Source organism: Oncorhynchus tshawytscha, linkage group LG28, assembly GCF_018296145.1.
Source record: "Oncorhynchus tshawytscha isolate Ot180627B linkage group LG28, Otsh_v2.0, whole genome shotgun sequence".
Classification (NCBI taxonomy): Eukaryota; Metazoa; Chordata; class Actinopteri; order Salmoniformes; family Salmonidae; genus Oncorhynchus; species Oncorhynchus tshawytscha.
In genome coordinates, this window is record NC_056456.1 from 13912880 (window position 1) to 13928928 (window position 16049).

The 16049-nt window shown below is 39.0% G+C and overlaps 1 protein-coding gene across 1 annotated transcript in view; it reads left to right on the forward strand.

Annotated features, from left to right (window-relative positions):
- Positions 1–15734, forward strand: part of LOC112226780 (corticotropin-releasing factor receptor 2-like) — an 89632-nt gene extending 73898 nt beyond the window's left edge. Inside the window, exons 7-12 of the mRNA XM_024391328.2 lie at positions 3007–3067; positions 4043–4115; positions 4275–4360; positions 8791–8926; positions 10453–10494; positions 11179–15734. Coding sequence (XP_024247096.1) covers positions 3007–3067; positions 4043–4115; positions 4275–4360; positions 8791–8926; positions 10453–10494; positions 11179–11319 — 539 coding nt within the window. The 3' untranslated portion in view covers positions 11320–15734. The remainder of the gene's footprint in view (positions 1–3006; positions 3068–4042; positions 4116–4274; positions 4361–8790; positions 8927–10452; positions 10495–11178) is intronic.
- The last annotated feature ends 315 nt before the right edge of the window (positions 15735–16049 follow it).

Genomic DNA, 16049 nt, shown 5'->3' on the forward strand with positions numbered 1-16049 from the left:
TGCTCCTCCGTTTGTTCCCTGTGTCTGCATTAATGGCGTTATGTGTTCATGTCCACACGCTGTCCAGTCCTGTTCCATGTTGGTTGCCATTAAATGTTCACTCCCTGGACCTGCTTCTTGTCTCTACCAGCGTCAACCTTACAGAAGCATGGTACCACAAAGCGCAAACCAGATGGGATGGCATATCGCTGCATTTTTTTGTAAACCTGCCCCTTAACCCCTGAGTTATTAACTGAAAGTTGTTGTTGATCTATGGAGTGATCTACACTAGTTTGTGCAGTGTTTTTATTAATTCACTCCACATCACAAAGCGTGAATGCTACAGTACATGCTTGAGTAGACAAACTTAGACAATGTAGCTAAATATTAGCAAAACAACCTTTCATTCCCCACAAAGCATTTTGTGAGATTAACAGAAGTGTCTAATTTCAAGAAAAGAGAAAATGCTATTGGAGTGCGGGGAAGTCCGAGGTGGTTGTACATCAGTTCAGCCCTGCAATTGAGCGAGAGCTTAATGGGACAGGCAGCAGATGCCCCCAGTCATCACCACATAATTATCCACACTCACCTAGAGTGATGTTAGTGAAAGCACATTGCATGTTAGAAACTCCTACAATGGAGAGGCTCCTGAAACTGCACTGGAGCACGCTTCAGCTCAGCTCAGCTCACTGCTGAGCCATTTTGACGTTTTCTTTATATAACATGCAATGTAGGACTATGTATGCAATGGCATAAAACATAGATCTGGATGGATCTGTATATAGGTCACATTTATGTGAGTCCTTTGAACATATTGTACGCTAGGGTGTAGGATATAGTACAGTATAGTAACACACCCAGTATAGTTATTGGGGTATAGCTTATAGTACAGTATAGTAGCACACCCAGTATAGGTATTAGAGTATAGGATATAGTACAGTATAGTAACACACCCAGTATAGTTACTAGAGTATAGGGTACAGTATAGTAACACACCCAGTATAGTTATTAGAGTATAGGGTACAGTATAGTAACACACCCAGTATAGTTATTAGGGTATTAGGGTACAGTATAGTAACACACCCAGTATAGTTATTAGGGTATAGGATATAGTACCGTATAGTAACACACCCAGTATAGTTATTAGAAATCTCATCTTTGCCTCAAAATGGAATTAACCAAAGGTTGTTCACTCACACTTGTTAATTCAGGTGTGTAGTGGAGGGGGTGTGGAATTGTTACAGTCCATTGGTTTCACAAGTGGGAGGTACATAGATTTCAGCAGTGGGATGTATTGGTGTCAGCAGTGGGATGTATTGGTGTCAGCAGTGGGATGTATTGGTGTCAGCAGTGGGATGTATTGCAGTGGAATGTATTGGTGTCAGCCGTGGGATGACCGAAGGAGTTGGTTTTGTACCTTCAAGAAGATGTCTTTATTGTGTATAAGTAAATAACCTTGCACAGTCAGTTGGTGCTATCTACACAATGTAGAACATCTTCCAAATATTGAGTTTACCCTCAGAATAACCTTAATTCGTTGGGGCATGGACTCTGCAAGTTGTCGAAAGTGTTCAACAGGGATGTTGGACCATGTTGATTCCAATAGTTTCCAGAGATGTGTCAAGTTGGCTGGATGTTGTTTGGGTGGTGGACCATTCTTGATGCACACAGGAAAAACTCAGCAGCGTTGTAGTTCTTGAAATAAACTGATGTGCCTGGCACCTACAACCATAAAGCACTTAAATATTTTGTCTTGCCGATTCACACTGAATGGCACACATACACAATCCATGTCTCAATTGTCTCAAGGCTTCAAAATCTTTAACCTGTCTTCTCCCCTTCATCTACACTGATTGAAGTATATTTAACAAGTGACATCAATAAGGGATCATATCTTTCACCTGGATTCACCTGGTCAGTCTATGTCGAGGAATGAGCAGGTGTTCTTAATGTTTTATACACTCAGTGTCTATCTGTTACAAATTAATATTGTAGCCTGATGTTTTGGTTTTAGGGATGTCCTTGAGTACCCCCTTCGGTAAATTACTCAGTCCATCACAGTTTCCACTGATGATCAAGTGGTTTTCAAGCGCAGGTCTCACCTTTGAAGTGGAATCCTATTTACAACATTGAAGTATGATCTCTCATTTCAGACATTACAGTGACTAGATGTGGTTCTTACTCTCGAGTATCATCATTTCTAATAAGTATGTCTGGCATGTGGGTAACCTTAACATAGACTATCTTCTCTTTTTGTTGATTATAACAACTATGCGTTGTCTAGGTCAGTTGGTGAAAAGATCAAATTGTCATGCGTTTCATGTAGTCTTTTCGCGTCATAGTATTTTTTGGGTTCTCGAGAGGTTCATTTTGAAGTGAATTTGAAACGGATTACTGCCATCCTCTTAATAATCAGTAAATCAAGTAAACAAAAAGCAAATTAAATATTTTCTCCTTCACAGAGAGGAATTGCTTTGGTGGATTTTGTTCTTTGTACTAACAAATATTAAAAAACGTTGTTTTGAGTAGTCAGGGTGGTTAGTTTAAGTTAAATACTAATTGGGTCATGGAGTTTACCTGTTGGTCTTCAAGGAGATAATGAACACATAATAACATTTTTAAACACGTTGATTTAAGTAGATCCACTCCAGCCAGTTATAAAAGTTATCAATGTCATCAGTGCCCTGCTTCTTCAGATCCTTTAATGATCACTTATTAAGAAATGTAGGAAGTAGAACAGATTTCACTTCATCTGTCCAACACTGGGGACCAGCAAGATAAGAAGTCCTTAAGCCAGATCAAAGTAGAACTGGAAGGATCCAACTGGCCTCAATGGATCCCTTTATTTCATCTCTGTAATAGCTTCTAAATGCAGCAGTCTGATTCTAATTAGCCTAGTTTACACTGCACAGCTCAGGGCTAACAGCCTCTTTATCCCTGGGCTAAGATACATTGCTCTGGAGCAGGGTTAGCACCGGCTTTCACAATATTGGCAAATATGTCAATTCATTTTTCTATTTCTTTCAGGCATTCCATGTCCTATTATTGTTGCTTGGGCCATTGGGAAGCTTTATAATGAAAATGAACAGTAAGTGCACAATTTCAATTTAAACAACAACAATGAAATCTCAAGCATTCATGAATTGTTTGTGTTGTAGGTATTTTGTTATATCTGACTAACCATTTTAAAAGCTGACAGTCCATCAAAGGTGAAGGTTAATGACCTTTGATAGAGTTCAAAGAAACCTATACCGTTGTAGAATCTTAATTTGAGCCAGTTTGCTACAGCAGAAAAATGATCCTTTAGCAACAAGAAATGTTGATTATTATTATTATGTCCATAATTAATGGACATTTCAATACAGATTGATACAATTTTCATAAGGGAAAATCAAGTCTGACATTTCAAAGTGCAAATGAAAACTACACTTTTTAAAACTACACGTTTAAAATGTCCTGCATTGCAGAAAAGTTCTGCTGCAACAGGGTGATCAGATTAAGATCCTACACCTGTACATGTATGCCATTTGTACATTTGTTAATCACAGATAAACCTTGAAATATGTCTTATACCCTTTGTAGTACAGTGTAGGACTTGAATTCTTTTAGTATTGTGGAGCCACTACCAGTACGGATTCAAGGTGAATCAGCAATTTACTGTATTGTAGGTGTCAAAGGGGCATTCACTGTAACATTTACAAGAGGATCATTTATGTCATCTAAAGAGGTTATGAAAAGGCTAGCTCAGTTTATTTGAAAATGCAATTGCTGTCCTTTTGAATAGAATAAAGTCCGACTTCAGTTCAATAGTTAAAGGTCATGTTGTATATGTTTTGACCGTGATGTTTATGCCACTATTATCAAGGCACTTCTTGGCTACCCAAAAGAGTACATTTCATCTCCAATTTAATTTCAATTATAGCAATTTCTAACTTGGAAACTCTGGAAAGTCTTGATAATGCACCAAAATTGTTTAGCTAATAATGGAATATAGATTCATACAAATGATGTTGTTTAATATGCAAACACTTCAAAAAGCCATTATTTTAATGTGTGTCAACAGATGCTGGTTTGGGAAAGAACCTGGAAAGTATATTGACTACATTTATCAAGGGCCGGTCATCCTTGTGCTTTTGGTAGGTAACAAGACCATTGTCTCTCACTGTTTTATTTCTTAGCTGCCCTAATGCAACCGCAACAAATTTCACTACCTTTAGTTATCTGTTCATTACTAAAACATCATGTTCTACATAATGAACTCTTAATGAAAGTTTTCCATCTCTGTTCTCTGCTAGATAAACTTCGTTTTCCTCTTCAACATAGTAAGAATCCTTATGACCAAGTTGAGAGCTTCTACCACATCAGAAACTATACAGTACAGGTGAGTCACTACTCCTGTGGGGTTGTTATTTGAAATATCGCATGCCATATTAAGATTACTTGACCTCCATTTAATATTCACTCGAGGGGGGCTCCCGAGTGGCGCAGCGGTCTAAGTCACTGCTTCTCAGTTTGATTCCAGGCTTTGAGTCCCATAGGGCGGCGCACAAGTTTGATTCCAGTTTGAGTCCCATAGGGCGGCGCAATTGGCCCAGAATTTGTTCTGAACTGACTTGCCTAGTTAAATAAACGTTAAATAATGTCTTTCCAAGAACGTTATCACCACAGAACACCAGTTTCAGGTTTTCTAACATGTTGTTATTCCCTCTGATGCTGGTGCCTTGAAGACAGTCTGGGGGAAAAAAGAAGAAAAAAACCCACCTGACCTAAACCAATGCCTTTACACTATAGGATTCACTAAGAGTTACACTAATTCATAGATAATAAGGGAACGTCCGCTCACTGTTTGGTTGCTCCATACGCAAACGTTTTAATAATGAAGGTGACACGATAACATTTCAAACAACATGGTCTTCGTCCTCGGTCTGGTACATTGTATCGTGATGTGAGACAGCCAACCCATAGTTATTGCAGTCATTACAACCTCCCCTCAACATTCACAGTTGATGGAGCAATTAATGGGGCATTTGTTTAACAAGTCCCTCCTACTCAACGAAGTGATAATAAGGTCAGCTGCTTTATACGGGGTGAATCACTTCAATCTGTACTCGACTTGCACGCATCATTGCATAACATTCCTGTGAAGATATGCCCCCCCCCACACACACACACACACACACACACCATTTTCCATGACGATCGTTTCTGTTTGAATTAGAACCCCTCTTTTTCTTCACTAATGATCTGCTGATGTTGCGCAGTGAGAATAGCCTTACGTATCTTATTCCTGGAACAACTTTCATCGTCCTCCATTCACATTGAAGCTTTTATTCATAGTGGATTATTTGAACACTCAAAAGAGAACATCTCAATTCCCAGCAAAGCCTGCAAACCTCTGTCCTGTAGAATAGGCCTCTGTCACTCCAATGCTGATATTGCTGACATTGGGTTCCCTACTCAAAGTCAAACAGTGGATTTATGTCATACAATAGGTGCTATTTGATGTGTAAACAGAGCCATCAGCTACTTCACTGCTAAGGTAGATGACCTAAAATCCCATCGTAATTCGAGGAAATGAGGAATGAAAGACTGTGTCCCAGAGAGATTTTCCATTTTCAACCTGATACTCAAATGGACCTCTTATATTGTCAGATTTTAGTTTTGGCCACAAAACCCTAAGCAATAAACCCCTTTCTATCATCAACCTGCTGGAGTCAAGCCCAGTTTTAAGAAATCTGCATTTTTATTTTATTTATCACATTTTCACTCTGAAACAATTACCTATTGCTAGCACTCCTTGAGTGGCAATCTGATTATGTGGACTCTATAAAATATCTGACCAATAGGTGATATTTTCCAATATTGTACATCTCCCTCCTAGTTGATCTGATAGAAGGAGCCTAGTGAGGAAGTAGTCTTATAGGATGGGGTTCTAACTTTACTAGCTATGAATGTGTATCTAAGATATTGATCGTTTGGGGTCATTTATCAACATCCTTTGTGAGAAATTGTAAGTAGCAAACAATCTCCAAAAATACGATTTAGGTCTTGGAGTGCTTTTTTTGTATTGACATATACTACTGGTCCAAGTCTTAGAACATCTACTCATCCAAGGGTTTTTCTTTATGTTTACTATTTTCTACATTGTAGAATAATAGTGAAGACATCAAAACTATGAAAACACACATATGGAATTATGTAGTAACCAAAAAAAGTGTTGAACAAATACATTTTATATTTGAGATTCTTCAAAAAGCCACCCTTTGCGTTGATGACAGCTTTGCACACTCTTGGCATTCTCTCAACCAGCTTCACCTGGAATGCTTTTCCAACAGTCTTGAAGGAGTTCCCACATATGCTGAGCACTTGTTGCCTGCTTTTCCTTCACTCTGCAGTCCGACTCATTCTAAACCTCCTCAGTTTGGTTGAGGTCGGGGATTTTGGAGGCCAGGTCATCTGATGCAGCACTCCATCACTCTCCTTCTTGGTAAAATACTCCTTACACAGCCTGGAGGTGTGTTGGGTCATTGTCCTGTTGAAAAACAAATGATAGTACCACTAAGCCCAAACCAGTGGCAAAATGCTGTGGTAGCCATGCTGTTTAACATTTTGCGTGTAGGGGGCAGTATTTTAGTTTTTGGCTAAAAAACGTACCCATTTGAAACTGCCTATTTCTCAGCCCCAGAAACTAGAATATGCATATAATTGTCATATTAGGGTAGAAAACACTCTAAAGTTGTAAAAATATTGTCTGTGAGTATAACAGAACTGATATTGCAGGCGAAAACACGAGGAAAATCCTATCAGGAAGTGCCTCTTATTTTGAAACCTCTCTGTTCCTATGCATGCCTATCCTGCATTTAATGGGATATCAACCAGATTCCTTTTTCTATGGCTTCCCTAACTAAGGTGACAACAGTCTTTAGACATAGTTTCAGGCTTTTATTTTGAAAAATGAGTGTGAAAGATCACATTGTGTAAGTGGATAGGTGGGGGCTCTTAGAGTGAGTTTTGCGCTACAGAGTAAAGCGGCCATTGTTTCCCCTGGTGTTATGGAAAAACCTACACACCCGGTTGATATTTTATCGAATATATATTTTAAAAACAACCTGAGGATTGATTATAAAAACGTTTGACATGTTTCTGTGGACATTATGGATATTATTTGAAATTTTAGTCTGCGTTGTGGTGACCGCTCTTTCCTGTGGATTTCTGAACATAACGTGACAAACAAACTGAGGTATTTTGGGCATAAAAATAATCTTTATGGAACAAAAGGAACATTTGTTGTGTACCTGGGAGTCTCGTGAGTGAAAACATCCGAAGATCATCAAAGGTAAACTATTAATTTGATTGCTTTTCTGATTTTCGTGACCTAGCTACTTAATGCTTAGTGTACGTAATGTTTTGCTCTGCTATCGATAAACTAACACAAATGCTTGGATTGCTTTCGCTGTAAAGCATAATTTCAAAATCTGAGATGACAGGCGGATTAACAAAAGGCTAAGCTGTGTTTTGCAATATTGCACTTGTGATTTCATGAATATGAATATTTTTGAGTAATATTATTTGACTGTGGCGCTATGCTATTCAGCGGTTGCTGGCGAAAATTATTCCTCTAATGGGATGGGTAGCGTCAAGAAGTTAAGGGTCAAAACCAGGAGGACTAGCAAAAGAGGGATAAGAAAAAGCAGGCGCACAGAAAAACACGCTGTTGACTTGACAAGACGAACTGGCAACAGACAAACACAGAACACTGGAATAAATATCCAGGGACTAATGGGGAAAAACGGGTGACACCTGGAGGTGGGTGGAGACAATCACAAAGACAGGTGAAACAGATTAGGGCGTGACAGACTCCAGACCAAAGGACAAATTTCCACTGGACGAATGTCCATTGTTCGTGTTTCTTGGCCCAAGCAAGTATCTGCTTATTATTGGCGTCCTTTAGTAGTGGTTTCTTGGAGAAATTCACCCATGAAGGCCTGATTCACACAGTCTCCTCTGAACAATTGATGTTGATGTGTCTGTTACTTGAACTCTGTGAAGCATTTATTTGGGCTGCAACTTCTGAGGCTGGTAAGTCTAATGAACATATCCTCTGCAGCAGAAGTAACTCTGGGTCTTCCATTCCTGTGGCGATCCTCATGAGAGCCAGTTTCATCATAGTGGTTTTTGCAACTTCACTTGAAGAAACTTCCAAAGTTCTTGAAATGTTCTATATTGACTGACCTTCATGTCTTAAAGTGATGATGGACTGTTGTTTCTCTTTGCTTATTTCAGCTGTTCTTGACATAATATGGACTTGGTCTTTTACCAAATTGGGCTATCTTCTGTATACCCCCCTACCTTGTCACAACACAACTGATTGGCTCAAATGCATTAAGAAGGAAAGAAATTCCACAAATTAACTTAAGAAGGCACACCTGTTAATTGAAATGCATTCCAGGTGACTACCTCATGAAGCTGGTTGAGAGAATGCCAAGAGTGTGTAAAGCTGTCATCAATGCAAAGGGTGGCTATCTGAAGAATCTCAAATATAAAACATATTTGTTTAACACTTTTTTTCGTTACTATGTGATTCCGTATGTGTTATTTCATAGTTTTGATGCCTTCACTATTATTCTACAATGTAGAAAATAGTAAAAAATAAAGAAACACCCTTGAATGAGTAGGTGTTCCAAAACGTTTGACCGGTAGTGTACGTACATTGAAACATTTACACATCTTCTTTTTAGAAGCAAACACTGTCACCAATTACCTTTGTAACTAAATTGGAGTACTGCTGTTTTTCTGTTATTTCCTTCACAGAAAAGCAGTAAAAGCGACATTAGTGCTACTGCCTCTGCTGGGGATCACCTACATGCTGTTTTTTGTGAATCCCGGAGAGGACGACATCTCGCAAATAGTTTTTATTTATTTCAATTCATTTCTACAATCATTTCAGGTAAGATCATGGAGTCTTTTTTTTCTTTACCAAGTTGCTCCTTCCTAAGAACACACAACTCTTGAACCTTTTAAATCTTTATAATTTTCTTTAGCTTTAATATGCTGTTCATTTGAGGTTTTATAGCCTGTGGAAGAAGGACCCTTTGTACTAATGTAAGACTTTGCAAACCTGTCCCTTGTTGCATTACTATCAAGTGTTCTGAGCTGTCAGGAGAATGTATGTGGGTGTGAGTTTGTCCACATTGAGTATTCTCAGTGTAAACTTGGGTGGGGAGCAGGTACTGTATGTGTTAATGGTGCTCAGTGAAGGTGTGTAGAGAATAGGGGTCAGTTTTAGACTATTCTTAAAAGGCTGTTCCATCATGAATCAGTTCTTCTATTATTGCGATGTTGAAATGTGATATACAGACTGCCCTGAATGTGAAGTGCAGTGCATAATTGTTCTTATATGTTTGTGAATCATCAAATCAATTGCTTTTTTTTCCCATATCTATACAAGTTACTCATTGGGGCAGAAAATATGTTGTAAACACCAGTTTACTGACTGTACACTGTAACGTTACTGCATGATTGTAGCGGGTTTACTAACACGTTAGTTCCATATGCTATGTTGACTTTACATTAGCTAATACGTTGACAACTACTTTATAGACTCTGTGTAGCGGTTATGATATGGTTTTCTTGGAAAGCTTTTTTTGCCTAATGTGTTGTGTGTTGAAGTCCACAAGCGAAGGGAAAAGGTGAGAGGAGAGAGCATAGATGCGAGAAGGAATAGAATGTGGCTGCTATGAAAGTGAACTGTGTTTACGGGTGATCAGGGATGTATTCATTCCGCCGATTCTGTTGAAAAACTTTTCTTAAGCGCAAGCAAAAGGATCAAAACGGGGATAAACATACCTGAATTTGTCCAATTGAAACTCTCATTTGCAACTGTTGGGCTAATGATTACACCCTACAGTATATCATCTGTCACCTCAAATTGTTCTCTCAACCTGTGTGCACCTACTGTACATTGTAAACGTTCATTCATAGGCTAGGCTGTAGCAACCTCATGATGGGTATAAGGAAAATTAGAGTACTATTATTATGTAGTAGCCTAAATCTATCACTGTTACATTGAACTGGAAAAATGGATATGAATGACAGTCATCCATTATGCTTTCATAGAAATAAGGCCATACTCATGAAAAAACAAAAAACGTCACTGACCGCCACTGGTAAACACCAACTTTGCAGTTAGTGGCATTTTTATTACATGAATCACACTTTGACTCTGAAAATAATGCCTATTGCTAGTCCACCTTGAGTGGCAATCTGATTATTTGGAATCACTATAAAATATCTGACCAATAAGTGATTATTGTCCAATATTGTACATCCCTATTTGAGTGACTTTACCCGTATTTGTGTGAATTGATTATTGTACATCCTTATTTGACTGAATTAATAAAGATCTATGAAAACAGATTTTACATATGAAGTTACATTCTGTACATTCTAACATTGTTCTGTCTTGTTTTCCAGGGGTTCTTTGTGTCAGTATTCTACTGCTTTCTTAATGGCGAGGTTAGTCAACAATGGTCTTTTCACTCGTGGGCTTCGCTGTGTGGCGGACCGTTATGAGAGGCAGTGGACAGAAAGTCCTTGAGACCCTACTTTTACCATCATTATCCTGCAGGCTATTTTCTTTTAACAAACGTTAATGAAGATGCGCTCTATTTTTCCAGACCTATTTCCTCCTTACTTTAGTGGTCAATCATTGCTGAAATTCATTCAAGTGCCATAAAAAGGGTTGTGAAAAGATGTGGCTCCCTCCTGCTTCTGCTGTTCTCACCTACATCTATGAAGCTTTCGTTGATATATACACATGAAATGAAAGACACTGATTGAAGTCGACTGTGGATACTTTAGAAGCTATGTAACAGTTGTTTGTTGACCGAGTGGCGTAGCGGTCTAAGTGACTGCATCACAGTGCTAGATGCACCACTACTGTCACAGAGGTCCGTGTTCGGGAGCCCCATAAGGCGGCGCACAATTGGCCCAGCGTCGTCCGCGTTAGGGGAGAGTTTGGCCTGGGTAGGCCGCCATTGTAAATAAGAATTTGTTCTTTAACTGACTTACCTAGTTAAATAAAGGTTAAATAAAATATGTCAATTCAGGTTCAAGAGATTTCCTGTGCCCTAGATATTGTGTCCTACCAGATAGACTGGCTGCCCACCACTAATACAGTATTTCATTGTCATCGTCCAGGTGCGCTCAGCAGCCAGGAAAAGATGGCATCGTTGGCAGGACAACCATGCCCTGAGAGTGCGCGTGGCACGTGCCATGTCCCTCCCCACCTCACCCACCAGGATCAGCTTCCATAGTATAAAACAGACCACAGCCGTTTGACCAAATCCAAAGGACACCTTTAGAAATGTCATTTTTTTCTAGGGAAGAGACTTGTCTTGAAGCACCTCTCCATAAATGTTGTCTATTTCCTTTATGTCTTACCCCAGCTGCATAAGGACAGATAGAGAGGGCTTTGAGGAAGCGCCCATTAGGATTTCCGAATTACAGTACTGTAACACAACCTCCTTGGATGTGTGGCAGAGAAGTAAATTCAGAACAGATGGGCAATGCCGCCTCTCCAAACCAACTTTGTGAAGAGATTGCAGAGTCAGAGTCTTACTGGCAATGCATTAATAGCTGTTTTCATACTGTATTACACCAGGTTGGATTTTAATAGGTCAGGAATGTCGACCTGTCAAGGACCAATCCTGACGAGGCAAAAAAAAAAGCTGTGTTAATGTCAAAAGAGACCCTAATCACTCTCAGTACTCTACTATACTTGTAGCAGCATTTATTTCCATAACCTTTCATTGTTTCATGTCTATGAGAGGGCAGGGATAAGCAGGAATGTGCAATAAACATAGCAGACACGGGATGAAAATGCGTTCTGTCTGTTGCAGACTGAGCTCGAGATGCAATGAGAGCGATCAAATGATACTGTTAATCACCACGGTAATAAGGAACGTACAGACTCCAAGTGATATCGTTTGGTTTGTCATCAGCACCACTTTTTGTGCGTTGTCAAAATGTCACCCTAAGAGCTATTCTATTGTATAAATGTTTTCAGGCTCATTTATTTTAAGATTGTTCCCTGCCAATCATTCCCAAATGCCTTTGAGCAGCACAACATCAATGATCTGTTTTTCTCTCTTCTGTATAAAAAACCCTAAGGCAGCTCTTATTTGGATGAGTAATCATAAATCAAAGCTATCTTTTACTGGGTTTGAGTTCAGATTATATCCATTATCTTATTATGTAAATAATGGAAATGGGACTGTGATTCTGAGACTTTTACATAACACTTATTTAAACACTGAACAGATCCTGACTTCAGTCCACGCAATGCCACAGCTGTCCCAAGTCAAGAGAAATAGGAGTAATTTAAAGGTACAGTACATTGTGCATACATGAAATCCATTTCACATAGTTATTTTCTCTCTTTCAAATCCCAATGTGCCATACTTAATCAGTGTCAGTACTAAACTGTTGGGTCGAGGAGCCAGAGAGAGATAGAGCCTGATTAGTGAGATCTTCATTTGGCTTCCTTAATGCTTTGCTCTGCTCAGGTCAACATGCCAAGCTCTGCCCTGGTGACTGACTGACAGGCTGACCTGCATGGGTGTTATCCTCATCTCCCTCCAGGCCCCCCCTGCAGTATACATAGGCAAGCCTTTTTATTCAGGAAAATAGAACAGTAGAACCCATGCACCCAGGGAATTAAGTTCTTAAAATGTGGAATTGTAGAAATTATGCAATTAGATGGGTATTGAGTACAAGCTCACTGATCTGGGGTATTTGTATAAATCATTGTATAAATCTATTTAGGTTTATAAGCAACCATGTACCTCACAGTTGAGTTACTTTGAGAGTATTTAGCTCTCCCAAGTTGTGCAGCGGTCTAAGGCACTGCATCGCAGTGCTTGAAGCATCACCACAGACCTGGGTTTGGTCCCAGGCTGTGTCACAGCTGGCCGTGAGTCAGAGGAAACATCACCCAGCTGGCGACCAATGTCAGCTTGCAGGCACCCACTAACCCGGACGATACTGGGCCAATTGAGGCGGCACACAATTGCCTAGTGTTGTCCGGGTTAGTGGAATGATTGGCTGGCAGGGATTTCCTTGTCCCATCGTGCTCTAGCGACTCCTTGTGGCAGGCCGGGTGCCTGCAAGCTGACATTGGTTGCCTGCAAGCTGACATTGGTTGCCAGCTGGATGATGTTTCCTCCGACTCATTGGTGCAGCTGGCTTCCAGGTTAAGCGAACAGTGTGTCGAGAAGCAGTCCGGCTTGACAGGGTCATGTTTCGGAGGATGCATGGCTCTTAACCTTCGCCTTTCCTGAGTCCGTAGGGGAGGTGCAGCGATTGGACAAGACTGTAACCACCAAGAAGGGGTAAAAGTACAAAAAACGATACTTTGGGAGTATATAGTAAGCAAGATGCTCAAATTAAAATATATAACATCTGTTGAGAGTTGCTGTTTTTAAATATAACGTAGGTACGGCTCAGTGACAGTCAGAATTAATTATTGCTTTACACATTTTCCTGGCATTGAAATTGGACTAGACCCACATTTATGTTGTAGAATAGCCAATTATAATTTATCAAATTGCTTGTAATGAAAGATTTACTTCTGGAAGGGCAGTTATTTTTCTCTTCACCATTCGACAATTACTGTGAAAATAATGTGGTACCATAGAATAAATGATGAACCTGTCATGTCCATTAGAGTTTGCACCCCTTGATTGCTTGATGTATCATTTTCTGAAAGAGTTGGCTTTGTACCAGTTTCCTGTGTTATATTTTCATAAATGTGACTCACTCCATATGCGCAATTCCTCTCTTAAATACCACCAACTTTTCAAGCAAATAGTTTTCCCGCAAACAGTCCCAAGATCTAAATAAATTGCCAATAAACTACTGTATGTGAAAAACTGTAAATATTTTAGCTCTTTTCTTGTCCTAAAACACTAAGCCCTGTTGGTTGGACATCATTTTGTTATTTATGTTATGTTTGGGAGGTGCCTCCAAGTTGAATGTTTATATTGGAGCTGTTTTAATCATCAAGGTCTAAAAAATAAGATAAAATCTTCAAAGAGTGCGCTAAAACATGTATAACAAAAGTGTTAAGCTGTACTGTACATAAACTATTTTAAAGTTTGTTGTATTTTGTAATTAATACAGTATTTGTACACATTTTATGAAGTAAATATGTTTTTTTTCTCTTTTACTGTTAGTGACCGTAGTAATTCATTAAGAAAATTCAGAGCATTCAGGTTACATGAATACTTACAACCATCCAAAGCAATCATAGAAAGGTATGAATATGTTATTTTACTTGTTTGTATCACCATCTCTCATTTTACAGTTTAAATTGTACTCTCCATGATGTGTTTAGTCTATTGAAGCCATCACAATTCTGGACATACAGCACTCCCATGAATGTTAATTAAAAGGTAAGCAGAGTTTTAAATTCACCAATGGAAATCCAACTAAAACTTGAGATTGAAACTTGAAACTTTATTTTTCATGATTAATTCATTCAAAATGTAATATTCACCAAAGATGTGAAACGTGTTTACTTGTTGTCAGTGCACTTTTCCCAACCTTTTTCATACTTTATAAAGCTTCACCATTCTCTTATGTCGGTTTGAATTAATGAAGTATTAATGTACATAAATGCATTTTGGCTTTTTGTTGAAATACCAATGTTGCCTTACAGAAAAACATTGTGTAAAGAGCAAAAACTATGTTTCTACATTAATTGTTGTACTGATATGTGTAATTGATATGCATTTATACAAGTACATGTGGTAAAATCTTCAGATTTGAAATAAATATTCTCTCTGGTTTGTAAGGCTGCTAACAACAATCTTGTCCAGCATTTCCAGACTTAGACTCATTCAATAATCAGTATTCACTGAGGAGACGGATTGCATTTTGTGCATTGTATTCATTCTATTTCATTATACCAGTGCTCAATTTGGATTAGAATCTCTTTGACCCAATAAGGGCTTAATAACGACTTAACATCTCTAACCACAGACTACCATTAAAACTATTGAATAGAAAAAATATTTGAATGATGAAGGATGCTGGCTACACTGACTCCATGGCATGCTAACCTTACATGCAGATGCTAGACTCATTGGAGTATCTGAAGATGGCCTAAGGAAGAGTGCCAGGTTAAATAGACTGTATATGTGGATTGGGTTTCCTACTATTCTTACTGTAGTTGGATGGAATGAAGTGTAGCAGCACTCTCACTGTACTCACTGTGAGTTATATAGCCCTAACAATTAGCTGCATCTCTGATTCAAGCAAATAAAGGCTTATTGTGACAATTAATGCTCCTGCTGCTTGACAGACGATTAAAAGGTGTTTTGTGGATTTGATGTGCCTCTCGGGCTATAGCTGCATATCCTCCTGGGTCCTCCTACAACTTGTAATATGTCCCTCAAGTTCCCTGTGACTATTTTCAGTCGCATTTCACCAATCATTAACTTGGCGAATAATAAATGATGTCATAACTGCATGGTGAGTAAAAGTTTTCACATACTGTATGTTATGATTCCCGGTTTTGACCACTGCCTGACTCTGGACTACTTTCCCGCCTGCCTGATCATCCTGCCTGCCTGCCCTGACCTTGAATCTGCCTTCCCTTCGGTACCTATTGGACTCTGAAATGGTTTTGACCTTTTGCCTGTACACGACCATTCTCTTGTCTACCCCTTTTTGGATTAATAAAAATTGTAAGACTCCAACCATCTGCCTCCTGTGTCTGCATCTGGGTCTGGCCTCATGCCTTGATAGTCACTTTCGCATAAAGTGCAGCGAAGGGGCATCAACAACGCATCTCCATCAAACTTAACCGATCATTTTGGCTACTATTATGAGTTTTGCAGATAGAAAAAGTTGCCCTAAATATCTACATGAATGACGCTTATCTAAGGACACTTAGGACCTTCAATCAGCTCAATGTCTTCTGGAGCAACATTTCAGATTAATATGAATGTAGCCTCCTAACATTGGTTACGCAAAAAATCATATACAGTTTAAGTCAGAAGTTTACA